Below are 27,673 nucleotides of genomic sequence, written 5' to 3'. Positions count from 1 at the left end.
TGTCCTCAGTAATGAGGTTATCAGCCTTTCTTCAAGCCAGTGCAGCAAAAAAATCATGTGTTTAGGCATCATTTGCCTGCTTTCCCATGCCAAAGATAAAGCTTCATGCATGTAAAGTAAATGTGAAGTAAGAATGTTCCTAATCTCTCTTGGTTCAATAGAGAATAACATGTTCAAGCAGCTCAGAAGAGAATGCATTCCTTTCTCACATGTTGGAGGAAGGCTGTGTTTTTGCTTTGGAATGATGGAAAGCTGAAGGGAGCTGAAATGCTTGTTGGATTCTGGGTTATCATAGGCTGATGAATAGGCATTCTTCAACAGCTGCCAGGAGAGGTGGGAGCCATTTTGGTATAGTCATATATCCTATGGCCGTGGAGAGAGAGATTTTGGAACTATGAAATGATAAATGTGGGCCTTCTGAGCTTTCTGCTTCATGTTCACTGCAGTGAGGGAAGAAGCTGTTTCCTTGCTTTGGATATGAAGTATTGTCCCTAGTGACGTGATTACTGTAGTGTCTTTGTCTTTGAAGAGTTATGGGAGGGAGCTTAAAGCACATAGTTAAAGTCAAAGATTATCTCTGTCAGGAGTGGAAAGAAAATTGTGTGTCATGCCCTCCTCCACCTCCCCACAGATTGCTGACTTTGCTGACTGAGGAGGGAACTCAACCAAGATGAATTCCCCAGAAGGCAGAGAAGGTCAATGTCAAAGTCAGATATCAAGACCAGATTTTCGTCCAGGATTCTTAGGCCAGTCTCATCCACCTTCCACATCTGTTCAGCTGCCTTCCTAGTATCTCTGCTTTTGTGGCTAAGGTTATTGTTACTTCAGGTCTCATTGTCCTGACAGCACCACCTGCTTGAGCACATTTACAGCCCTGACCTGTTCAGTTGCCTTCTCTGATTGTAGCTCCTTTATCTGAACATGGCTTAATATGGCTTATGTTTTTCATCTCTGCACAGCAATAATTTCCACTCCTAAAAGCATGCTAACAAACTTGGGGTGTTTAAAAACCTTCAGTTTTCCAGAGCCTCCAGAGTCTGTTCAGTCTCTGAATGTCTCTGATGCAACTAGACACCCACCTCTACCCTGCTTCCAAATTACTTCACGTTCTGTGCCAAAATGGCCTTTTGAAGCTGTTCCTGGCTGAAATGCAGGAGCTGGTCTAGGCTCCTTTTAATGGTAATCTGGAAAACATGTCCTGCTGCTACCTGTTCTGACTGCTTTGGTGTGTCTGTGCTGTGCCTGCAGTATGTTCTCTGCTGTTGGGCCTTTCAAACAAAAGGGTTAGCAGTTAAATAGGAGGTATAAAAATAAAGAAGCTTTCTCATAGCTGAAAGTGATCTCCAGGACCTTGTTTGCTTTCCTCAGCATGACTATTCATTCCACAGTCAGCTGCAGTGCAATACATAACAGTAACCCAACTCTGGATCTTAGGGAATGTGTGTTCCCAGGAGCCACGTAATGGGTTCAGCTCTGAGGCTGAAAGGGGATGTACAAAGCAGCTGTGGTTAATGTAGTACTCTCTGTGGCCAGCACTCCCCTGCAGATCAAGGATGTCTCTTGTGTAACAACCTTTCAAATCCATGTTTCCATCTTTTTAAATACTTTCTTTTGTAATCTACCTTATTTTCTTCTGCCTGAAGAAGATGACACAAGGTTTTTTACTACTGCATTTTGTATTTACAAAGAAGATCAGTTTCTCCATGGAACACAAAGGGTAGGGAAGACAAACAGGGCACAAAGGTACAGCATGACTTGTCTTAAATCACTCATCAGGTTGGGAATGGGGAAAGAAGGAATATTTAAGTCTTCTGAGTGTCCCAGAATGCCTCCCAGAACCAGGAAGATCCTGAGGAGGATCACCCATTGGAATGTTTTGCTGTTTTGCAGCGTTATGTGCATCAATTGTGCTTGCTTGCTCAAGTCTAAAGAAAACCATTAGTCAGCATTCATGATGGAGGATCAGAGCCTTTACATTACAGGTTGCATCGTTCCTATTTATTAGTTTAATTTTAGACTTTAGGGTTATTCCATCACCCTGAAAGTCTGTTTACAAGCTAAGTTATCTTTGCCTGCAAGGTTTGCCAAGTTTTTATCCTGAATTTGTCTTTTCATGCTATTCCTCTGTTCATTATAGAAGAGCAACCCTGAGGGGAGCAGGGAGTGTGGCCGGAAGAAGACTGAGGCAGGAGCACACTTGGAGATACAGTAGCCCATAAGATGTGAGCCAGAGAAGGAGGCAAGCAGAATTGCAAAGCAGAAGCAGAGGGAAACAGCAGGAGCCAGAAATTGTTGCTCCTCCTTGGAGTCAGTAGCAGAACTTTTCTGGGCCTTGGAGGCAGAATGGAGGCAGGATTCAGTCAGAGAAAGCCATGTAAACTACTCCCAGTTCATCCCTGGAACACACACCAGAGTAAATTCAGTTGTGGCATGTCTACCAGGGCTGATGTCTGAGAACAGGGGCCAGGGAGGATCCCAGGACAGGAGAGAGTGATGCTGCTGAACCTGCCTCAGGTCAGGCACAGAAATGAGTGCAAGCACCCACTGGGTATGGCTCAGCCTTGCAAAGGGCATCTCCACCTCATGGGTAAGCACCCCTTACTTTTGTGGGTGGGAAGTGTCCTTTGGCCGTCTTCCTGATAATGTGGAGGCACAGACTGTGCTTTCCTCTAGGATACAAGAAGAAAGTTTTGAGAACTGTTGTCATAGACACTTCTCCCCAGCTCAATCCTTTGCCATTTGCCAGCAGCTTTCAATCAGTGCAGCAGTGTTCCTGTCTTAGGCAGTATGAGTCGATATTTATAGCAGGCTTTCATGAGGCACAGTATCAAATGCCTGACTGAAATTCAGAGGCACTGCCCTATGTGTTCACTAATTTTGTATCTCTGTCAGAGAAGCCATAGTCTTTATAATCCTGTTAGGTAAAATCTTGATCTCATTAAAGTCAGTAGGGAAACTCCCTTTGACTTTTCTGAGGCCAGGATTTTCCTCAGGACTTACCCACAGTTCAGTCATCCTGGACAGTGCTGGAATGACCCAGGGCGGTGTTCACTTGAAACCTCATACTGAGTGATGATACATCACAAAACTTGCACCAATTGCTTTGTTCCCTGACTACTTGTGTAAACACACTACACAGTGTATTGTCTGTAGTGACTTCACAGTGCATGTTCCAATTGTGTTCTATTCTTTTAAGTTAATCTTAAGAGGGTTTAATTTCTGTGGTCTCAGTCTTTCTATATTGATCTTTTCAGATTTTTTTTTTTAATTGAAGTATTCTGGCTTTACCATGCCAGTGGTGACTTCAAAAGCCCTTTGGCCTCAATTCAGCTGTCATACTGGTGTTGGTGGTAAGGCAAGCATTGGTTTCAGTAAAGCAGAGTCCAGCTGGATGTGAGTAAACTGATTTCCCTTCAGCTGTCATACTGGGGTCTCTTCACATACAGATAACAGTGCCTCTCTCATAGTGGGGTTTTTTTATGCTCTCTGAGGTCTGCAAAAAGTACCTAAAAGAAGCAAACCTCTCATTGGCAGGTTGAAGTCTGCTATGTAGAGTTCCACATCTTCCTTGAAAATTTGTTAAGGATCTGCAGATTCAGAAAGACAGAAATCAGTGATGTGTGTACATGCATTCCAGGAAAAAATGTATGCTGGGGACATAAGTGCTTTTCCCTGCTAGGATGAGCATTTTGAACCAACATATGCAGTTCCAACATTTTCTAGCAGTAACTTAACAGTAAACGTCTGGTTAACATTTCTTAAGAGACAGTTTGACAACCCTCTGTGCTCTGCTAATAAGATGACACTGCTGTTTAAGTTAAATACATATTAGATCCCAAATCTCATGCAACCACTGACTTGAATACCTGCTCCTTCCTATTTATGAAACTTTTGAATGTGTTCCAGTATTTCACCAAGTTGTACTGTGGTGTGTGTCATACAGCACAGGTGGTCATCTGCCTTCCAGAGGTAAACTGTTTCCTTCATGTCTTCAGTGGCACAGTCTCCATCACCCCACCTTGGAATGTACAGTTAGTATAACAAATTACCACTGAGCAGAAAGGAAGCAGCACGTAGCTGGAACACTGTACCTATTATATATTCTTTATTTCCTGATTGTTCTATTTTATTTTATTTTTAATCAATATCATGCTCTTTTGAGCAGAGTTAAGTGGTCCTGTATCATAGACCACAAATTGCTGCTTGATATTGTCATTGTTTTTCTAAGTGCTTCAGGTGGTGGCTTGTCAGCTGTTTCAAGCTAATAAAGGGAGGAAGCAAAATTCAGTAAAAATAAATAAATGGTGAAATAGGAGTCAGAAATCAGTAAGTAGAGAACAGGCCTTGCCCAGTATCCCTGGGTACCCTTCTGCTGACTTCGGCAGTAGTTACATTTGAGTAAAAGTGATACTAATAAGGACTTCAGAATTTGCCTCGTCCTCTGCCCGTATCAGTACTGCTACAAACACTTGCTAAGTCCTGCAGTATCATTATGTAAGAGGTTTTCTGAACATCTCTAGATCTAAATTCAGATCTCTAGAAATTAATAGCTTGTCCTTAGTACAAGTGCAAAACAGGTTATGTGGAAAACTGGAGGTTTATCTTGTGCAGTTTTCCTGGTTAGAAATGTTCTGTAGACATGAGGCAAGCCACAGAGCTGAGATACAAACCAAACTTGGTTTGTAATTGTCTAAGAGTGCCAAAGAGGTAGCAAATGTTAGAGCAGGACCCTTCTCATCACCTGTCAATGGTCTTGGGAGTGTGGGGAGGTTCCTGATGACAGAAGGTTTAACAGTGTTATTCCAGTTTACAAGAGGGCTGTGAGGGAAGTCCTGGGAAACTACACACAAAGGCATGGGGCATTGACCACCTCTGTAGGAAGCCTGTTCCAGGGTTTGTCCACCCTCTTGCTGAAGAACTGATTATTCATGTCTGGTCTGAACTTCCCTAAGGGACACAGCTTTGAGCCATTCATATGCATCCTGGATCCCAGGGAGAACTCAGCATCTCCCTCTCCACCTCCCCTCCTCAGGAAGCTGTAGTGAGCAATGAGGTCACCCCTGGGCCACCTTCTGTCCAAGCTAGATGAACCCGGTGCCATGGCCACTTCCCACAGTACCTGCCTTTCAGTTGCATCACCACCTTTTCTACCTTCTTCTGGCACCTTAGAAGATCTTCGCATCCTTCTTAAATTGTGGGCTGCAATGTATAGAATCGCATTCCTGTCCAGTGTTCCCTCAGACTATGGGAATGCAGTTAGTACAGCTGTAGTGAGTCAGTTCAGTGTGTGCTATGTCAGCATTCATTTGCTTTGTGCAGCCCTTTGCAGAGAGGAAAGCGTGGTCTGAAAATGCACTGGCTAACAGTTTGTTTTCAAATATAACTCAAAGCATAGGTTTTAGCTCATAAATCTCCTTTGAATAGGATTCAAATGTCATTTGAAATCTTTGCTCTTTGAAGACTGTCTTTTCCTTGTAAATCATCTGGACAGAGGACACTCCTGGCAAGGGTATTAATCTCTAGCCTCACTCTGCTGATCCATCAGATGCACAGTTGGACACATGCAAGGGCCTGTCTTGTCACACTGGGCTTGCATCAAAATGTCTCTTTAACTGAATAGAAATAGCCTGGCAGCTCTCTGGACTTCACCAGTTTTGCAAGCCAATTACCAAGTGTGTGCTGGAAAGTTGTTTTATGGTTTCTTTTATTAAAAGTATCATAATTTCATCACACTGGCATTCTCTGCATTCACAGCATCCATGAAGCAGAAAAATCTGTGTCTCATGGTATGTTACTACAGGCCACATACCCAGCTGAGGCTCTGACAGAAGAGGGCCCCCACCTCAATAAACCACATGTGAAAAACGTTACTCTAGGAATAGGTAGCACAGTATCAGGGGAAGTTCTACAATTTTCTGCTACAATTTTGAGTAGGTAAATGTTCCTGGAGGCGTGAGTAGATCACAAGGTGACTGTGAGCCACCAGTGTGACACAGGCAAATGCATTCTTCTGTGTCAGGCAAGATATTTCCATAGAAAAGGCAAGTGTTGTGCAAAGCCTTGGTGAGTACTCACCTCCACCACTGTGGACAGTTCTCATTCCTCAGGTTCAGAAAGGTCTGTCTGGTGTGACTTCAAGGAAGTCTAGTATAAGGCAAACAAATATTAAGCAATTGATTAGGGATGTGGAGAGCCAATAGAAGAAGTTTTCTAGAAGAAGCAAGACAAAGGCTGAGAGAACTGTCTTCACTTTCAGTAAAGATAGCAATGTAGGCAAAAGGAGGAAAAGAGCTATTGAAGTGCAAGAAAAAATATGGTAAAGAACACAAACCAGTTCAGAATTTCTTTCAAAGAAGATGTTACCCTAACCAGCATGCTTGCTGTATTTCTGCAAAGGTCACGCAGAGGAAACCAAACCCCTGTTTTTAACCAGTGGCATCACCACACCCAAATGTATATATATGGTGTGAATGCTCAGATTTAGATTGTCTGTATGTGCATACCAATTTTGGCACCAGTGCACAAAATTAGAGAAATAGTACCTTACTCTCAGTGGGCAAAATACTGAATCCTAAAGAAAAATGTATTTTCCAGCATTTTAAACAAGATCTGAACTTCTTCCTGCAAAGGGAGTTAGGCAAAAGGCATGGAGAGATAGGTAGGGCTGGAGAGGTGGAGGAGTTCACTGTTTATAAGAGAGAAGAATAGCCCCTGTGGTTAGGGATGATGTGGTTGAGAACCTCTGGGTGAGGGTTAGGGGTATGGATGATAAAGCAGATCTCCTGATGGAATGCTAAGGATTGTTAAATTCATTTGACTCGAGAATTTATCTGTACAACTGATTTATTCTTGGTGGCATGTCCAAGGAACAGTATGGTAAACTATATTCTTCCATACTCTGCATAGTTCAACTTCTAAAAGCTCTGGATCAAACTTTACATTATCATTTTTAGTCTTTACTGCAGTAGTCTTGAAATCTCCTGTATATATGATACTGTTCTTTCTTTCTAGGCAGGCAATGTTGTTACAGGAGAGATGGTAGAAGAACTTATTATTTCTGGAGCAGATATTATTAAAGTGGGTATTGGACCAGGTAAGTCAAGGGTGGCTTTTGGTACCATTGGTAGAGGACAGAGGAGTTGTCCAGATGGAACAAATATATAATGCTGTTTCCTTGCCTGTTAGAATGCCAAGAGCCACTCAGGTCAATAAAGTACCAGTGAACTTGCACACTGTGTTTAAGAAATGCACATACTGGGTGCCAGTGTCTCGTAATGAACAGTGTTGCACATTGCACCTTCAGTCAGTGAAGGTAGTTGTTATTGGAAGCACTGGGCTGCCTGAGTTCCTGACATTATCACTGGTAACGTGTTGTGTTTGGAACACTTTTCAAGCCTATTGAAAAGAGGATGAGTCATCCAAGCTAAGCTCAAAGGATACTGTGTCCAGGTGTCCAGCTCTACCAAGGAAAGATGGGTTTCTGAGTAGCTTTATGATTTGTGTTCTGTGAAGCTGATGTTATCCCTGTCAATGTCTTCAAAGATGAAATGGTGTAAATTGTGAAATAGGGATAACTTTGCCTCTACCTATTACTGTTGCCGGGAGCTAAAATTTACATTAATGTACTTACATGCTATCTATCACTCTAACATTTCCATGGATAAACAAGAGAACCCTGACCTTCTTACAGTGTTTTCCCTATCTTCCCTTCCCTAATGTTGTCTGGCATACACTGCCATAATCTCTTCCCTCCCTCGCCCCTTTCCTTGTGCCTTCCTTCACATGTTCCTTCTTTTGCTATTTTCTTCTTAGACTGCAGCTGGAGTCACCATATGTGGGCTAGATTTTAAAGTGGCTAACACAAATGCCACTGGCAGTATAGCTGTGATCAGCCAGTGCAGTGCAGGCAGATTGTTTACTCTGCAGTGCCAGATAGTTACAGTCCATGAATGGGTAACTGGAGCAGAGAAAATGATGTAATAAACATTGCAGTTGTGCCCAGGAAGACATCAAACAATAAATACTGCAAAATACATGAAGAATCAACAACAGCGATTTCATGGTGTAATTGTCATGGGCAAATTCAGATTTAAAAGAAGAATAATTATAGTTTGTAGCCTCTAACATGGAATTACAGGTAAATGCTGTATAGTCCTTCCTGAACAGATCTGTACAAATTGACCATGCAAACTCACAAGTAACAAATGTTTCTCCCTCAGGTCTTGAGGCTCTTTTCCAGATAATGATCCATCTTGTGAAAAATGGCACTGATTTATTATAAAGCATTACGTACACTATGCAGTACAAGCCCTGTGGAAATTACATTAAAACTAACTTTCTTACTATTTTGCAAGAATTCTTCTCAGTGTTTTCACTTTGTCAGTTCTTTGAAGGATCTTTGGTAGCTTTTGCTTTACTGGGAGCTTGAGTATACCTGGATATCAGCTGAGTGAAGGGATTCAGATTTCACTGCATTTTGGTTTAGAATCTGTTTTGAAATTCTCTTATCATGCAGACCTTTTAGGTCTCTATCCTAAATTATAGGACCTAGACTGGCAAAAAGTAGTCCTCATTTGACTCTTAATTTGAGGGAACAAAATAGAGATGGTATTCCAAAAGGTCTGTTGCCATGTTGCTATGTTGAACTGTAAGTAAATTGTTTTTATATATATATATAATATATTATATATAGATAGATGAAGATATACATGCCTTTATTTTTATGTATACATACATGCATGCACAGTGTATGGGTATAAATAATATCGTTCAATGAGTAGATATAGTTCCTATATTTCCCTTGTTGTACTGTACAGCTTTCTGATTACTTATCTCACTTTTTAAATGCTGTGTGCTGATATTTCTATATTCCCCAAAATTGCCATCAGCCAGATATTCCTGCCTTCAGTATGAAATAAAAGATGGGAAAATGGTTACAAAAAAAATCACAGATTTTACCAGAGAAGTACTTCTTTAAACATGCAGAAAAAAGATAGAAATATTTATTAGAAGAAGTAATCAGGTAATAAATGCTTACTGCTGAGTCTCTCAGGTTGTGATTCTGGTCCTTTTGTCCCTTCCCTTCAGGCACCTCAGTCAGATTTGCTTTCTTGTGATGCAGTAATTCCCTCACTGAGAAGCATTATTGATGAGAACTGAACTGGGACTAGCCCTGGAGAAGAAAGGGGGGGCATTAGTCTCCTCAGCCACAGCTCCCATGAAGTGGTATGAGAGCATTTCAGAACTCAAGTTCCTATGTGCTCCTTTTATCTGTGAGAAGCCAGCATTGGCAACAGAGACTTCTTGGAGGAAAAATAATGCTGATAGAAGCACATTTTTTCTGTGTCATTTCTGTCATCCTGATGTTTATTCCTCTTGTTCTCTTGTCTAGGTTCTGTGTGTACCACTCGGATTAAGACAGGGGTGGGCTATCCACAGCTAAGTGCTGTTATTGAGTGTGCAGACTCAGCACATGGCTTGAAAGGACATATCATCTCTGTAAGTAACTATCATCCACTCTCAGATTCCCACTGTACAAATCGTTGTGAAACGGGAGAATCAAGCAGTCTAGTACCCTGCATGTTAAAGCCTGTCCTTCTGTCATCCCCAGTTGACTCCTGTATTAGTTCCTAGGACAGTCAGTGGAGATCCAGATGTAAAGAAACCAGCTCCCTATCATAAAAAAATGTGGGCACCTCACTCTTGTTTATGCCTTTTGAAATCTGCTTCTTCCTTAGTGGAGTAAGCTGTTATGTAAACAGAATAGGAAGCTTGCTAGTGTTTTCACTATTGAAGCAAACAGTAATTCCTATGAAAGACTTCTGAAAAAGGGGTGCAATGTAAACATGACTTTCTTCAGAGTGTGACTGGGGGACAGGCAGGCAGTAGAAGGGAGTAAAATGTAAAATGATGCGAGCCCATGTGTCCCCTGGTCGGATTGATTCCAAGAGCATCCTCACAAAGCTCTCTGTGCAGGGGCAGGAGTGTTTGAGGTGGCTCTTTTGAGCACAGCTGGCATGTGAGCCACTTACATTCTCACTAAACTCTGGGGAACTAACAAGCCTGTGGAGGAAAAAAAGCATCTCTCTGTACTGCCTGCTAATGGCAGTTTCCACTCTTGTCAGGAAGACCAGATTCACCTCACAGAGAGAAAGTAAATTGGTAAGCATGGCTCCAGACTGAGCTGGAGTGCAGTCTGCAGCACCCAAAGGTGCTGTGTGTTTGGGCACACACAGGCAGTCAGTGTGTCCTGGCCATGTCAGGCTGGCACAGCCTCTGCAGGCTGCCTGTGAGGCAGCTGCTCATGGGGAGAGCACAGGGGCTCACCTGTGTGCTGTGCTCACAGCCAGCAGCCTCCCTCTGCCACTCTAGGAGATACCACACACTGGGTTTTAGTTCTACTGCCAAGTGAAATCACTGGAAGGCTCTGGTGTCTTCTACCTAGTTGGGACTAGTATCCATGGGAGGAAGGAGTGTTGTGTTGCATTGTTGAGGAGAGAAGTGAGAGGAAAACAAACTGATTGGGGATGGGTAAAGGGTTTGACTGGATCTCTTGGAGTATAATGGAGCAGGAGCATGTGTTACAGTCAGATCTCTCTTGCTCTTTATTGTTAATGAATATGCAGTCCCTCCTCTCTATAGCTCCTCTATCTGAATTTTGCAGAAAAAAAAGAGAGGCAGTCTGTGATTTTTGTGACTTTGGGCAGTATTGCAAATGTTCCTATCTATAACAGACAGTAGAACACGTGCAATAGAGCACGAACGCCTCACTCATTACTGTGAAGGCTGGATAAGTATAGGTGTCATCGTGGCAGTGGTGCTCAGAGATCCATCTCAGTTTTGCAATAATAACTTTCTGCTAGTAGCCCTCAGAAGAATGCTGTTATCCTGATTTTACAATAAAACAGGGAGTGTGTATTCAGACTGTTGAAAAATTAGAGGCTTACTTTCCTGCTTTGGGAATGGATCAGTTCTTAACTTGCTCAGGTTTCAGTGATCCCGCATCTTTCAGCCCCCTGTGGGGGAATATAGGAGGGCAATTTGATACTTGTCTGCTACCAACATCTGGGCCAAGAGAAATACCTTCAGCTGCAGCCTCTCACATCAGCTCAACTCTGTCACCTAATCTAAGAAGGGTAAAGCAAGGGTAAGGACATCATGCCTGATTTCTGGAGCATTCAGATGGGTATTGGTGTATTTATTAGGGAAAGAAAAGGTTGGACTGCATGGTTGTTGCCAGAGCTCTGGCAAGAATATCATGGAAGAGAGGTATCCTCATGATAGAAAAACACCATATGGCAGCAATTCTAAGTATAGGATTGGGACTGGTGGCAACAAGTATACATGGCATCCCTCAAAATGTCTCACTGCTGTCTTTCTGTGGATTGAAGAAGGGGCACACCCTACCTGAGCCAAAAAAAATCCCTACAGGCAGAGTATTATCACAGCTATCTATGTCAATTCCCCCGGAGAAAATGTGTCCAGCAGTTTTTGTTATGTTGATATGAAAGTAGCAGGAAGGATGTGAAAAGATTCAAAGCCTACCAGCTAGCTTCATGTAGATTGTAGCTAATGGTGTGATATGGGTTACTCCCTTGGGGTACTTTCTTGTATCCACTTTTGTCCAGTACCTTCATCAAATGAACTCCTCATTCTTGTTATGTTGGTACAATTTCCATATGAAGGAAAAGAAGTCTCACTCTCAGAATGAGGAAGTGATGGTGCTGAGCACAGTGTAGGCACTGCAGAGAGCACAGCATGACTGAGCCCTGATCTTCAGGAGCTCTGCTAGAATGGGAGCACAAACTGGGATTTTAAATGTTCCTATTACTGAAGTTATCTTGTATGATTTTTGGAACTGATTCGTTGACAAGGAAGGTGACAATTTTCAGGCAAACATTATAGTCCAAGTGAACACCTGGTGTCTGTCTAGTCATTTACACAGAGAAGTAGGAGGTAAAATTGCACCAGTTACTTTCCTCATGCTAAATTATCTGTAAGACTAAAAGCTCACCTCAGAAATGAATCTTTCATGACTCACTGAAAGCAGAGAGGAAACCCTCCATGAGATACAGGCATGGTTTCTGTCCCGTGCTGTTTGTCTGGGAGCCAGTAGTCTCAGTTTTCATTCTTGCTAATCCATTGGCCTTGAAAAAGTGCTGCAGTGAGTTACAGTGGAGTGGGCCTGCTGGAGATGTTTCTTCTAGGTCAGAGAACTCCTCTGCTGGACAGAGGCAGTCACATATTCTAGTAAGCCAGCAATGTGGGGAATGGAAAGCAGCCCTGCATGTGTCCTCTCTCATGTGGCTGTCATTTGACAGAGATCCCTGTTTCCCCTTCTCCTTGCCTGGGTGATAGGTCACCAGCATTCAGTGAAAAGAATGACTAAGGGCTTCTTCACCCAGCTACTGCCATACTGTCCCTTTTTCCACACAGAAACAAACCCGGTATATGTAGTTCAGAATAAAGCACCATATGTATTGTTTTTACTGTGGTACATGCCACATACTTTATATATCTCCTGCATAATAAATAGCTATCTGTTTGCTGATACCAGCAAATAGATAGCTACAGTGCTTGTAGAAAGTACTGATTATGCAGTTTATTATAAAGGTTGCTTGAAATATAAATCATAGTTATAAACTCATTATAAATTGCATATAATACTAAATGTTCAGCCAGTGTATACTGGTTTTCCATACTGTATTTTTTTTTTCTTACTTGGGCTAAATTTTCTTTCTTGGACCAAATTTTGTAAAATGGCTTATCTACCTGGAGAACAAGACTGGGGAGAAAAACATTACTTCAGTCACATTAAAGTAATTCTGTTGGGAAAGCTGCTTTCCCCTGTCCTTCTTCCTAGCACCCACCTGGCTCAGAATCTGTGCTGTCTACAGGTTCTGTGACCATAACACTTTCCAGTAGTCTTAGTTTAGTATTATGCCAGTTCTCCTGAATTCAGAGGCAGACTTTTACAGATAAGTTTCCCCAGGGTTCTGAGGTAGAAGCTGAGCCTGCAGCAAACTCTGTAACTGAAGCCCAGCCATCGACAAGTCATTTTCAGCCTAGACCCAGGGCCCTGTTGGGACAAGCTGAATTTCAAGGGTAAGCTTCCAAGGCAATGCAGCTGCAGAACAGTCTTACTTTGTAAACAGAGTGCCAGTTTTTTCACATGGAATGGAGTGCTTCACTGCTTATGGCTTTATTATATAGCATCTTCTGACATAACTGCTTAGTATGTTCCCTTTTTGTTTCCTTTTCTGTGAATCACTAAATTTACCTGCTTATCTGAAGTAACTGAAGACATCTACAGATAAAGAAGGACTGTGAATCATCATTGTCAATTCCTTTTATCTTAAATGGTAACCCATGAGCTTTTAAGTCTCTTAAGCTGCTCAGCATTTTGTAATTTGGTAACATTCAAAGAGAGATTTTTTGAAGCCGGTGATTAATGGTTGTACAGTATTCCCCCCCCAATCCTCATGGTACCTCTGAAAGCATAAAACCTTCATCACTGCCACTACTGGATTTATTATAAAAGTCATATACTTTAGCCACCCAAAAGCAACTGACTGCAACCCACCTACCAGAAAGCATTCTGAAAGCCAATATCTCTCAGATAGTAAAAGTCCTAAAACTGTTCTTTGAAGTTTATTAGACTCTACTGTGGCTCTTCCTCCCCTGACACATGCACGCGCACTCACACCCTCCTCCAGGCTATGACAGACTTGTTAAAAAGAAAGAATTGCACAAGCAGAGCCATTAAAAGGAGAGAGAGATTCAGCTGTCAGCCCAGCACTCATTCCTGGAGCTGACAGCAAGGGTGTCTAAGCTCAACAAAAGGCATATAATGTGTTAGAGGTTATCAGCAAATGGAATAAAAGCCTTTAAAGTTCTACCAGGCACTGTTTGCAGTGGGGTGCCCTTTGAAAAGCCACTCACTTTTGGATCCACCTGCTCAGTTTGTGTCTGAATCCTTTTCTGGGCACACAGTTTGTATCCCACAGCCCCGCTGGCAGTTGCCCATCAAAGGCAGCTGTAATAGGGCTGATGGAGGGGGTGGCTGGCTGCGCTCGGCCGCAGGTCATGCACAGCCACGCATTTCTGCCAACAGGGAGGTGAAACAGCATGAGGTATCCAGCCAGTCTGGGGGTAGCTTCAAAAGCAGGAAGGATGCTGGCAGTCTGCAATGGATCCAGATCATCAAAGGAATGGGGAGCTCTCCTGGTACAATGACTGTGTAGACTAAAGGATCTTTCATCTGGTGCTCAGATCTTTACAAATTCTAAAGAACCACAGCACATGATGAGCTCTGCTGTGTGCCATTCCTTTTTTACAGCTCTATCACTCATACACAATCTCCCTCCCCTCAGCTGAACCCCCTTCATCAGCTGCTGCATTGCACTGAAACTGAAATGTGTAGGTCTAAAATGCTAAAGGTCCAGAGTGCTATTGCTTCCTTACCAAGACCATAGCAAACATTAAGGAGTAGGATGAGTGGCTCATTTTCACTTACCAAAAATTGTATTAACCATGTTTGTTAGAGATTATCAGATAAAAATCCTACATAACTGATGGTATAGTCCCTCTTCCCTCCCACTGTGACCTTTTAATATATTGTAAACTGCTGAGAAATTGCTTTTAAATGTCTTCGGTGGTTTAAGGTAGAGGCTTGTGGTACCTCTGCATCACACAGCCTTACATTAAAATGGCAGGGAATGATTCAGATCATCAGAGGAGGTTTTGTTTTCTGGTTTCTGGGACTTGGAAACTTGCAGTCAGGAATTTGCATTGCTGCTGTTACCAGTGTATTATCAGTAGATTGTACAGTAGAGTAGGTGAGCCTCAAGGAGGTAAACAGTGGAAAGGATTATTTGGATTCTGTGAAAACATAGCCAAGATGATACATCCCAAGTGCACAGCCAGCTCTTTTGACATGCTGTTCCTGAGCAGGGGCCACAGTGCTGCAGGTCGCAGAGCTCCAGTGCTCACTGGGTCGCTGAGTGACCTCGCTGCCACTCACTGTCATCTTTTCTTTGTGCAGGACGGAGGATGCAACTGCCCAGGAGATGTCGCCAAAGCGTTTGGTAAGAACAGCGTGTTGTGACATCCCGACGTGTCTCCAGCGCCCCTGGCAGCAGGGATGCAGGAATCGCTGTGACTCTGAATGTGTAATCAGTTAGCAGGAAGTTAAGTTAGTCCCTGCAGCTGACTCCAGTGAAATTAATGCACCAGGCATGAATTTAGTCTTTGGAACAGACAGTCCAAATTCTGGATTTAGAAATTATCTGCCCTGTGTGTATGAAGTACACCTACTGGGAGAGTAATATGAAGAAAACTGATAAGGGTTTCTTCTGAGTAGGGTTCAGAGATGCCTGGGACATTGCCAGATCTGGCTGATTTGAGCCTTGAGTGGAAGAAGAGCTGGTGGAATGCATCTTGGACAGAAGAGCAAAACAAAAAGACAGGCCAGATCTCTGGAGATGTTCTTGGGATCAACTGTCCACTTGGAGAGATGAGATTTTATTTATACTGTATCCCCTAGAGCTAGGCAGATGTCTGAAACATCTAAGTTAATTATTAACAGATTTTGCTTTCATGTAAGTAAGTTCAGTGAATTGCACCAGCTCTTGGTGATAGAATAGAGGATTTAATCTGTGAGTATGGTCTATGGGGCATGAGAGTTATGTTGGTGTGGGGTGGTCAAACTCATGATTGCCACTTAGCCATAACCTTGTTACAGCAGCATATGGGATGCAGTCACTAAATGCATCCTGAGATGACAAGGCATTTAAAGGTACTCCCCCACCTCCCAAAATGCCAGACTCTTTGCACGTGTCAAGTAGGGTAATGCCTGGAATACAGTGGGACAGCACAGTCTCTCACTGGAATTTCAGGGTGGTATGAAAACAAGACATAGTGCATGATGATACAGAATGTCTGCTTTGCAGGAAGCTTTGCAAGTGTGGAAAGTAGAGGCAGGCCTAAACTCAGATTACAGACTTGCCAAGAAAAAATCTAGGCCTGGAACTCAACTCCTGGAAAGGTTGAAACCAAAATTTGTCTTTAAGTTTGCAAACCGCTCCAGTTTTGAGAAAGGTCAGATCACAAGGAAGACTTAGAGAATTCTAAGGACAGCTGTGGAGTGATTACTACCAACAAGGAATGTGCTTGCTCATATTATTTCATATAACCCTTGTGTTACCCAGTGGTGATGTGATGCAGATACTTCCAATTGGTTGATTCCAACATAGCTAAACAGCAGCATCCACCCTTTTAGACAAGATTGTGTTGAAAAAATGCCCAACCTCTCCTCAGCCCTCACTCTGACATGGTGCCTGCAGTGAGGTCTTTATTCTGCCTTTCTCTGGCTTCACAGCTCACCAAGTTCTTACTGGTGGTGTGGTCCTTGGGAGCGTGTGAACTGAAACTGTGACTTCACTGTATTCCCAGCTGTCTGCATAGAAACCTGGCCTGTGGAAAAGGTCTTTCTTCAACAAGAGCATTTCCAGAAGTTAGAACAACAGGAAGCAACTTAACAGAGTTGTAAATATTTTTCTTTGAAGTGTTTATTATGAGTCTGAAAGATCCCTGTAGTCTCTTTGGGCTAACTGAACCTGAACCTGCTTGAAACCTGTGAAGAGACACCTTCTGGCTTTTCTGTTCATCAAGAGGTGCTGGGATTCACAGTGGTACATGTCTGAAGGCTGCCACAGGATTATCCCTTGGACAGAGGAGCATCAGAAAGCTGACATTTTCCAGGCAGTAGTTGTACTTTTGATAGTAGCCCTGACAGATCATTGTGACTGTGTGTCACAGCTACAGAGCTAGAAATGATGGAGATGACCCTGAGGCAATAAACTTACTGTATCTGATTATATACACTAGAGTTAGACACTGTGAACATGACAAGCTGGACCCAGATGTGCCTTTGTCAAAGGTATGTGGCAAAATGAGCTTTGAGATAACTTTATTACTGTCAGTGTTTATTGAATGCTACTGAAGTGATTGGCTATCTGAGCCTCGTAGAGCGTAGCCACCATGCCCAACATTTACAAGTCAAAGCCTTGATACTGAATTGTCTGGCAGAGACCTCTGTTCTTGAGTGACATGAATATATTGGATAGCAAAGACCAGGTGATAAAACACCCAGACCCACAATTTCATCTAGGAATGAAGGCCTGGACAAAGCATGGACAAGAGACAAGAAGAGGACTTTGGTTGAAGTAATTGTGCCATCTCTTTCTGGTGGATCACTGTAAAATCTTCATGGGATGGGATGATTCCCTGTAAAGCAGTGACAAAGCATCTATTTGAATTATGCCAAATGTGAAGACAAGCACTGGCAAATGGCTAAAAGTGTGATTGGAGGAGCCAAGTTCATGGAAGCAGAAGGAGTAGACTGGATTAAGTGAGAGAATTGTGAAGAACCAAGAAATATATGTTGAGAAGCTTTAAGGTGCACCTGTGACTTGGTGTCAAGACTCAGAGGCAGATTGGGCATTTTCACAGAGGGGAAACAAAGTAGAAGCCTATTTTAAAATGCAAGGAACAGGGAAGCACTGAAGATGTGGAACAGAAATGCTGAGAGAAGCATACTTTGGGAGAGACTGCTGGAGTTCTGGAGCTGCTGGATGGGAACCTGGTATGCATTAACTGAAGATGTCACTGCCATCTGGGTATTAGAGATGATAATGAAAAAGATATAGGTTGATAGGCAAGAAGAGCTGTTTTGATGCAGGAATGAGAGAAAGCATGAAAGAAATTTAAGCTGGGCTCTCAGATGGTTCTTACAACTGAACCCTTGGAAAGGCTGATAACATGAACACATTTCTCAGAATGCTCCAGGGAGGCAGTACTGTCTCCTTTTTTAATGCTGAGAAGTCAAGGCACAGAAATACTAAGTTCAATTGCCTGAGGTCACATATATTTTTCTGACACAGCCAAGAAAGAATGTGCACTTTGAATCCTATGCCAGCATCTTTAACACATTACTGCTGTTCCTTACAGCAGTGGTTAGAAGAGATGCAGGAGCAGGGAAGGAAAAGGAAGGAAAAATCATATGGAAAAGTCAACTGGGGACATACGCTAGTTCCAAATTATACTAGATCACACTGGTTCTTTCTCCTGTTTTCAACAGCTGTGTGTGTACCTACTGCTGCAAAGGCTTTCTGGCTCAGCTGGAGCACAGGTGAATGTTAATTCCAGGGTAAGCTCTGGTTCAGGCAAACTTAGGCTGCATCTGCCTGGAGGGCTGCCCAGCTCACAAATCCAGGCTGACTCCAGCTGAATTTGTGCAGAGCCAATCTGGTTATCAGTGACTTGTATAATCAGGCATACAAAAGACATCTGAGGGACTCTATCCAGATCCAGCAGAACTGTGTGAGTGTTGCAAGCTCGGGCTGGCGTCAGCACTGCTGTTCTGTAATAGCTTGAAAGAGGAGGCACGGTGAAATGTGAATGAGCAAAATCAGCCCAGATACAGCATAGGCCTCAAGGGGAAAGTCAGTGCACGAAAGTGGCATTGTGTAAAACCAGGACAAATCTAGCCAGCTCTGACTGAGCTACTGGGATGCTTGTGTGCAGCATACCCCATCACATCCTGTGTTATCTAGGGGGTGTTGCCAGGTGCTTCCAGTTCCCTACAACCTAAAATAATGGCACGCTATCAATCTGTACTTGAAAACAAAAGAGTGCAAATGGATGTTGCAAACACCATCAGTGCTTCTGGTGGTTACACAATGCTTAAGTTAAAGACCATGCTAAAAACTACAACCTCCTGGTCGGATATTAACTGATGGAAGCATAATGGATCAGACTCAAACTTTCAGATATGTTTGCAACACTGAAGCACAGTGGAAGGTTCTGGAGAACATTGGAGAAGTATATTAAATGTGGGCTTGTGATTTCTGGAGCAGCAGGGCAGCAAGCATGTGTCGTTTCAATGTTTAGACGTGCTGCATCTGCTGTAACATAGCTCCTCTCTTCTGGAATAGCTTGATGAATTATGTTGTAGTTTGCAAAAGTTACTCAAGTTGGATGAGTTTCAATCCTGTAATTGAAGCATATTTGCTTCCCTCCCAAAATTATGCAGCCAAAAAGAAAATAGTAAATAGATACAGAAGTGCACAAGAACCAAAATTCTGTGACTTTGAAGTGTAGTTTTCTTGTGCCTTTTGCATTATTAATTTGAAGGCTGTAAGACCCACAACAAAAAATGGCACTAGAATTGGGGATCAGGAAATTCTGTTGATAGGGCAGAATCCAGAATGTCTTTTGCCAGTCTTTTGACTTGTTTAAACACCCTCTTTGCAGTCTTGACCTCAAATCTGTCTCTCCTTCCTCATGTTTTCTTCCACTCTTGAAGAAGACAAAAACTAGGTTTCCCAGGGTGTTTTTTTTTTGCAAAGATGGAGCAAGGCTGTGCTAGGTAGCAACAGGAATTTGCCACCAGTAATTAAAAGATGAGTATTCCCTTTGTTTTTGGCAGGTTAATAGTAGTAGCAGACATAAATAGAACCAAGACTTTAAAACTCAGCCATCTGAAACAAGAAAGCTCAGGAGAAATCTGCCAGGTAGCTGACATGATAGGACACCTGAATGGGTGTCTGGCTATAAATATTGCTTGTGATGTGCTTTGCACAATTTTCATTTTTAGTATCCCTTTACCACGGACACAATGTTCCTTTCAAGCAGCCACCAGGCAAAGGGAGTTGAGGTCAGCAGAGCCACTGGGTGCTCTGCCCCCCGGCACTGCTGCCAGCTCTGCTCTTTGGCAAAGGGGTGGATGGAGGAACTGGCACACTTCACTCTTGTCATGTGTTCCAAGATCAAAATATTCCCAACTTCAGGTTTGGTAGAAGCTGAGCAGATGTGATAGGGATTTCACTTACATTTCAGGTTTCAAGGTCTGGTGCTATTGTTTGGAGAGTGATAGAGATCAGAGCAAATCCTAATGCCAGACTTACCTAGTCTGGGATCTCCCTTGAGTTTGGATTTGTTCTTAGGAGGATGGGTGTAGTTCAAGCTCATCTGCTTTCTGTGAAGTGTGGTTTATAGCTCAGTTCTTCTGCCAGTTCTGGGAAGAAGTTGAGCAGAGGGAGGCCTGTTTGGCACATACACATTGAAGAAGCAGAGAGTATGAACAGGAAAATGCTTTGTTTCAGGGCTGGGTCACCACAGGCTCATAAAAGACTAAAAGCCAAATTTTTCCAAGGAAGACTAAATATGCCAAAATATCACAGGAGGAGCTGCTGGTGGAATAGTTCCAGCCCAGCTGGAAATATTGGAGATCACAGTAGAAAATTAAGAATGATTCCAAAAACCTTCTTCCTGATCTTACTCCCAGTGGAGCCAATTTCATGATTTACAAAGCCAGAGGAGATAGACAGACTGAACAGTCATGACTGAGTATTCAGTGTTGCTGTTCAGTATCTGGAACATATTTAGGAGTTGTAGCTATGGGTTAGACTTCCTTTGTGGTGTGTGCTGAGAACCATAGAACCCAGGAGTAATGGTCCTTGGCCCAGAATTTTTAAACAGGAACCAAATGCAGACCCGTCCAGATCTCTTTGACTAGGAATCATCCAGAACAACATTGAACACATAAGCCTGATGGACTTGAAAAATCCATAATTTCAGTTAAAAATCTGAATCAATTGTTTGATGTTATTGCTGGGAGGATTACATTACATCCATAAGTCTGCTTTTCTTCAGGATACATTCCCACTCTCCACTTGTGGCCTAGAAAGCTCTTGAAGTTGGAACCATCAGCTTCTCTGTACAGCAGTGAGCTGTACAGAGTTAACACGTCCCAGCCCTGTGTTTAGGACTGCTGATTGCTGCAGTCACAGTTAATAAGGAATTGTACTCAGATACTATTATGAAGTAAAGGGTTGAAACTGAATTTGAAAATAAAAGGTTGTGGGATAGAGTAGAATAATCTATATCTTTGTCATTGTAACAGAAAAGGATTTTTTCTATTTAAAGTACCAGAGAAATACAATTCAGCCTGTGTCAGTTCTAAAGTAAAGCTTTTCCTCCAAGTTTGCCGTGAGTATTACAGGAGGGGACTCCGTACCGAACTATTAAATGCTGGCTATTGTTTCTGGAGATCACTGTGTTCTTGCTTTGGCTTTCACTTTCTCCTTTCCCTACTTTTTTATGTGTCATTTTGCTGATCACAGGAGCTGGTGCTGACTTCGTCATGATTGGAGGAATGTTTGCAGGCCATGACCAGAGTGCTGGAGACATTATAGAAAGGAATGGCAAGAAGGTGAAACTGTTCTATGGAATGAGCTCTGATACAGCCATGAAGAAGCATGCAGGAGGGGTTGCTGAATACAGGTATGAATTCCACACAAGAGCAATTGTAGTGTTCCCTCCATCCAGGAACTTTTGGAGCAGAATTGGGCAGAAGGAAACAGGCCTATGCTGCTACTCCTATTGAAGCAGCTGTTGCCTACACTTAGGACAGCAGATCTGAGGGAGGAATGGCATCCAGAGGGAGACGGGGAGAAAGAGCTGGGGCTGGCTAGCTGAGAGCAGTGATGTTCACTTGTTTGCAGCTGGTGTGGTGTGCTGTCACTGTTGAACCAGTGTGGTCTGGGAAGTCATTAGGCACTCTCCTGACTTACTGCTCGTTCATGATATGTATCAACTAAATGCTGGAACATGACATAGCAGGCTGCAGTTTCTGTCCCTCTGCTTGTCTGCATTGGGTGTTTTTTGGTGTAAGGATTCCCAGCTAACTCACATGTTCCCTTCTGCTTGCAGAAGGTGGATGCTGGTGAACTGGTGAAGCTCAGCTGGGGTTTCCCCAGTACAGAGATGAGGGCCCAGGACTTCCAAAGCACTCAGTCACCAGATGCAGCTCTGGGATTCCCTTCTGCATTTGTTGGGCAGTCTTCATAGGCAGCAGAAGCCTGCTGTACAGTTTTCCCAGCCCTCTTTTGGTAACAGAGCACCAGAGTAGCCTCAAATAATGCAGAATGCAGAAGCTTCATTTTTGAGCTAACTCCTCAGGGGAGAGGAAAGGAAGACAGATTTTGCAAAGAAATCTGTTGTTCCATTGCTGTTTTACTCTGGAAAGTGCTGAGAATGTTGACTTCTTGGAAAAGCAGATGACATCAGAAAACTTCTGTGTCTTTTCTCTTATGAGTGGCAGTCTTAGTCACTACCTTTGGACAACATGGTTCTTAAATACTTCATTAGAGAATGACTCCTGTCTTACAGTAAACACTGGTTTATTGAGGGTTCCCTTTTGATTCTTCTTTGCTGGCATAGATTCAGGCTCTGGTCCCATCTGGTAAATTGCTGTTTGCAGGAGTCTCGGTACACCTGCAGTTCCAGCCAGACATTTGGGATTGATGAGTCTTGTTGGCCTCATCTGCTACAACCACTCCAGCTTACAGGTTTTTCCCAGTGTGTCCAGCTGCTACCATGGGTAAGAGTTGCAGCTCTGTGAAGGTGACAGCACAGAATGTAAAGCAGAATAGGATCCACAAAATGAAATGGAATTCATGCTTTGACACAGAGACAAGCTGATAGATAGCAATCCCAGATGTCATGCTAGACAGAAGGATCTTTGATTCCACCCCAGCATTGATTCCTGTGGTGGTTTTTGTCTGCACCATAAAATTGTGTACTCATTCACATAACACTTAGCAGAATGCAAAGTGGTAGAACTTAGCCTCCGCCAGAGCACTTACAGCCATTTCCTTTGGCCTAGATTATGGCATCACAGAATCATTTGGGTTGGAAGGGACCTTTAAGGTTCATCTAGTCCAACATCCCTATAATGAGCAGGGGCATCTTCAACTAGATGAGTTTGCTCAGAGCCCTGTCTAACTTGGCCTGGAGTGTTTCCAGGCATGGGGCATCCACCAGGTCTCTGGGCAACCTGTTCAGTGTTTTTGTTTTCAAATACAAGTTTTTATTTGCTGAAGAAAGAGCTGCACAAGATGCCATCTGCATCTGAGACAAGCTGAAATGATGCACCAGACAGATGTGGTTGCATATCTCTGGACTTTGATTTACTTTGGGTTCATATGCCACTGCCTAGAAACAGCACACAGTCTGGGGGCTCATTTTTTCTTTTTTTGTCCTCCAGCAAGTCTGCTTATCATCAAAGCCTCTGAACAAATGCTCTGAGTGGACAGCACTAATAAGTGTCTTGTAATATAAAAGTGGCAGCTGCCAATTGCACAGTGGTGCTGGGAACCTTTACCTGGATGCTCATCTCCTGTCCTGTGCTTGAGTCAGCTGGAGTGTGGGGAAGGCCTGATGCTGCTCAGGCAGGTAGTTAATGGCATCTCCCTGAGAGATCACTGAGCAGCCCAAGAGTGCTGCATGGATCTCAGTGCAGCACAGTCCTTAGAGCCTGGCCTCCACAGAGCTGGTGAAAGAGGTAGGAAGAAATTGGGAAATTTTGAGAAAGCTGGCTGTACCAGGAGGACAAAGGACTAAGGCAGCTTTTAAATTCTGTTCTACCTAATTAGGTATGTGTGATCTGGCAACAAAATGTATTGCCAGTGGGAGAACTAATTGACACTTGTCCCTCTTAAAAATGAGATAAAGTGCAAGTATCCCATCTCATAGGAGCAAAGGTTATACAGAAAGGTGCTGTATTTGGCTCAGTCTAAACAGACCTTTTGAAATCATTATGGGCAATGCTATACAAATTTGGCTTGATCCATAGCTGTATTTTGATTTGCATCGTCAATTTGAGAATTCCCTGGGGACCAGGTTCTGAAACTTTCTCAGCAGCAAGGAAGCAGGAGCACAATCTGAAATTTTGAGTCCCTGTTGAAATACTGCATTTCTGTGCCACTAATAGGTAGCATAGTAGGAGTCTCCCCATCTACTGCTAGATACAGCAGCTCCAAACACTAAATCTGTGAGTCTTGGCTCTTAACTAGGGAAGTGCTGATACTCATCTTCACTCTACAGCCATGACACTGACCTGGCTACCTGTACCAGCCTTGGGCTTGGTCCTTCCTTGGCCTGTCCCAGTGTGGTTTAAAAATAGCAGCTGCTAAATCCAGCATTGTAAATGTGCTGGGCATTGAAGGGGGATTTGAAACAGCACAAGATTTTCTTTGAATTGCTCTTATAGTAAAAATTACAGGAAGTTTAATCACTTCCTAGTTTAGCTATGGCAACCTTGAACCAAAAGGCTTCTTAGTCAGCATTTTAAATGCTGGATACCCCAAACTTGACCCAAACAGGTCAAGTCAGTGGGGGTCCTTTATATGCATTTAAAAAGCCCAGCTGTAAGTCTGTATTGGTGACCCAAATAAGCTGTTTTGTCTTTAAAAGAACCTGAACACTCACAGTGTGTTATTCAAGCAGCGGGGAGCTCAGTGTGCTCAGTCCCCTGCAGAATCAGACTGCTTGTCATTTAACTTTATCTTCTCAAAATTACACGTGTTGGCTGGAGAACCTGAGCCTGCAGCAGTTACATTAAAACTGACAGATAAGGTGAGATGGCTGTGGCAGAGAATAAAGTCATGAGAGTAATTGTTTTTGTAATGAATGTGTCAAGCTGATCCCATTTAATCTGTGTACTCACTTTCATTAATCTTATGTCATTTATATATTAGCTTATTTTTACATTTTCACCTCCTTCCATGAGGAATATGGATCAGAGCTGGGGATTTCTGAAAGGCAATTTTAATGTTTCTTTTGTGGGAGAAGACAAATAAGGCAAGCAGGGACTGAGGATGCATGCAGTATTGTTCAGTTCAAGCCAATTTGGTTTTGCTAACTCTTTTGAAATTTCACAGGTTTTGTGTGAATGCTGCAGTTCTATTGTGGCCACTCAGCAATTCACAGCTGCTACTAAGCTGGGTTTGGGCACTTTATATTAACTGCAGGGTGAAATTTTGGCCACAGAGACAGAGTAGCACCAACTGCTGGCTGCTGCTTACCATCTTGTGTATCCCAAATGATAGCCTGGAAGACCTGCCCCCAGTTCCTCCATTTCTTATATGTCCCACTCAAAAGATTGCTTCATGCCTGACCCCTTTATTCTGACCCACTTTTTGCTGGGCTGACAGAGCACCATCACATGTGTTTTATCCCATGCAGCCTGCCAGGCTTCCCACCCACCACACACATCCCTCCATGCAGAAGCCTTCAGCTGGCCAGGAGGGGCACCACAGACTGGGCCCTGTGCAAAAAGTCCAAAGCAAATTGTTTTCCATTCAGTGGCTGGCAAGAGTCTGAGTTACTGCTGAGAGCATCTGAGCACACCTTTCCCAGCTGCTGGGAGCCTCAATTGCTCTGTCATCACCTTTCTTTCTGAGAAGGGGTTACTTTCGGGTCATAACTCCAGGAGAGATGTCAGAGCAGCAAAACCCTCAGCAGTTCCTGCTGACTTGCTTATGCAGCTCTCTGCCAAGTGTGCCAGCTTTTGTGACAGCCTGTGTAATCCATTGTCATGGTTTATCCCAGCAGGCAGCTAAACACCACACAGGCACTAGCTCACTCCACCCCTCAGTGGGATGGGAGAGAGAATTGGAAAAAACCAGCAAAATTCATGTGTTGAGATAAAGACAGTTTAGTAGGACAGAAAAACAACAGCAATAATAATATACAAAACAAGTTATACACAATTTTTCACCACTCGCCAACCAGTGCCCAGCCAGTTCCTGGGCAGTGGCCCCAGCCAGCTTCCCCCCCTAGCTGATACACTGAGCCTGTTGCTATTTGGTATGGAGTGTCCCTTTGGCCAGTTTGGGGCAGGTGTCCTGGCTGTGTCCCATCCCAGCTTCTTGTGCTCCCCAGCCTACTTACTGGTGGGGTGGTGTGAGGAAGAGGAAAGTCTTTGACTTGCAGTAACCACAGCTTGGCAATAACAAAAACACTGGTGTGTTGTCAACACTGAGGGCTGTCCACAGGACACAATTCCTTTACAGCTGTCCCTTTTCTAGCATGAGTCACACATGGGCTACACTCCCTTTGGGTGTGCACACCTTTGGCAGGGACCACCTCCTTTCAAGGGTGCCTCTAGCTGCACGTCTCCTCAGGTGTGTCCAGGTGTGTTTCCTCTCCCAGTGGTCACTGCTGTTTCATAAATACACTTGAGGAGAGGTGTCATGTGCTCCTCTGACTTGCTGAAAGCTTGGTGACTCACACCATTTTTGGAGCCAGGTGGAACATCTCTGGAATGATGCAGGTCGTGGCCTTCTCCCGCACAGGTCACACTGGCCCCTGTGTCACCTGCACCCTGCGGTGTTTGCCCAGCACAGCACCCATGTGGGTGCTGGTGGAAGTCAGCTGGGTGCTCATCACATTGGGCACTCATGAATGTACTAACAGGATGTTTGGACATAAATAATTCGGGTATGCATGCATGAACTGATTGGATGCTTATGCAGAAATTACTGGCTATTAATGCATGAATTAATTGGGCACTCGTGCATTAATTTATTCAGTGCTCATGCATGAACTAATCTGGCACTCACACAAGAACACAGGAAGCCCAGCAATTTATGGCCTATACGTCACTCCTCAGGAAGGCACAGACTGGGGGACTCTTAGAAGGTTAATCCAATATGAACTGTTTGAACATCATCATTTAACTTAATGTACATAAGTTAAAAACTCCATTTTTCCTCCCAGCCACAAGGGATTAATACTGTAGCAGTACACTTCAGTAAATGTCTCTCCTCCATCCTGAGCACTGTGTCAAAGGGGTTAACATTTGGTTGTATACCCATATGGATACAGATCCCACCCCTGGGCCACACTACAGCAATTAACAGTGCATCAGTGTGTGCATACACGTAGTAAAATTCCACCCACGCTTCCCTGGGAGCCAGATGACTCCTCAGCTGGGTCTGAGCAACATGTTATCTCTTAAAAACCCCTTTCCTCTGGGGGCAAGACTATTGGGGTTAATAGTTAGCACAGCTTGAATATATATTCATCAGAAACTTCATCCCCTTATCCCTGTGGACAAGGCTGTGGAGCTAATCCCACACCTCTCTTCCAGCGTGTTTTCCCCAGTATGGTATCTGCAGGTTACTGCTTGATCAGCAGTCCCACCAGCTCATCAGCTGACACTTTGAGGGGCAATAGCAAGTGTTTATCTGTCAGAGCTTTGGTGCTGTGTCATTTGGTGTTCACCACTTCTCTAGATCTTGGTCTCCAAAGCCTAAAGTGGCAACCCACAAGGTTCAGCTTCCTAATACCACCATAGCCACTGCAGGGACACCTCCCAGGGGCAGTGGCTGTAACCATCACCCATTTCTGTATTTTTTCACTGAAAAAGGGACCACCAAGCACTCATGCTCGTAGGAGCAATGTGCAACTATGACCCACAGGATGCTTAAGCATGAATTAACAGGGAGTTTACATTTGAACTGATGGTGCATTCATACATCAAGTAATTGACCTCTCATGCATGAACTGAATGGGTGGCCATGCACAAATGCAGTAAACCCTGCACTCCTTGCCCAGAACAGCATGCAGAGTTCTTCAGGTGGCAGAATGTGATAGAACTTGCACTGGTTTCTGCAAATTCCAGACACACACTTCAGGAAGCTCCCTGAAGCCTGAGCTCAACCTCCCAACTTTGACTGGAAGAGATGGGCATGGCCAAAAGCCAGGAACAGTGACATGAGTGTCATTTCATGGGTCCAGCCTTTTCCTTCTGGCACTGGACCTG

General features: G+C 43.5%; 1 protein-coding gene and 1 long non-coding RNA gene across 4 annotated transcripts in view; one reads left to right on the top strand and one right to left on the bottom strand.

Annotated features, from left to right (window-relative positions):
• The window catches only part of GMPR (guanosine monophosphate reductase), a 41,581-nt gene that overhangs the window by 7,702 nt on the left and 6,206 nt on the right, over positions 1 to 27,673 (top strand). For all 3 annotated transcript variants that reach the window (XM_039712101.1, XM_039712102.1, XM_039712103.1), the window contains exons 5-8: positions 7,012 to 7,093; positions 9,392 to 9,498; positions 15,044 to 15,086; positions 21,186 to 21,345. In XM_039712101.1, the coding sequence (XP_039568035.1) occupies positions 7,012 to 7,093; positions 9,392 to 9,498; positions 15,044 to 15,086; positions 21,186 to 21,345 (392 nt within the window). The remainder of the gene's footprint in view (positions 1 to 7,011; positions 7,094 to 9,391; positions 9,499 to 15,043; positions 15,087 to 21,185; positions 21,346 to 27,673) is intronic.
• Positions 654 to 15,022, bottom strand: LOC120503532. The gene is made up of 3 exons (XR_005627775.1): positions 12,014 to 15,022; positions 9,038 to 9,172; positions 654 to 6,144 (listed from the first exon to the last, which is right to left on the bottom strand). It is a non-coding gene; the product is annotated as an uncharacterized LOC120503532 (long non-coding RNA).

This window comes from Passer montanus, unplaced genomic scaffold, assembly GCF_014805655.1.
Source record: "Passer montanus isolate IOZ18808 unplaced genomic scaffold, ASM1480565v1 scaffold26, whole genome shotgun sequence".
Lineage (NCBI taxonomy): Eukaryota > Metazoa > Chordata > Aves > Passeriformes > Passeridae > Passer > Passer montanus.
Note: the sequence above shows the minus strand (reverse complement) of the source record. Positions and strands in the feature narration are given on the sequence as shown.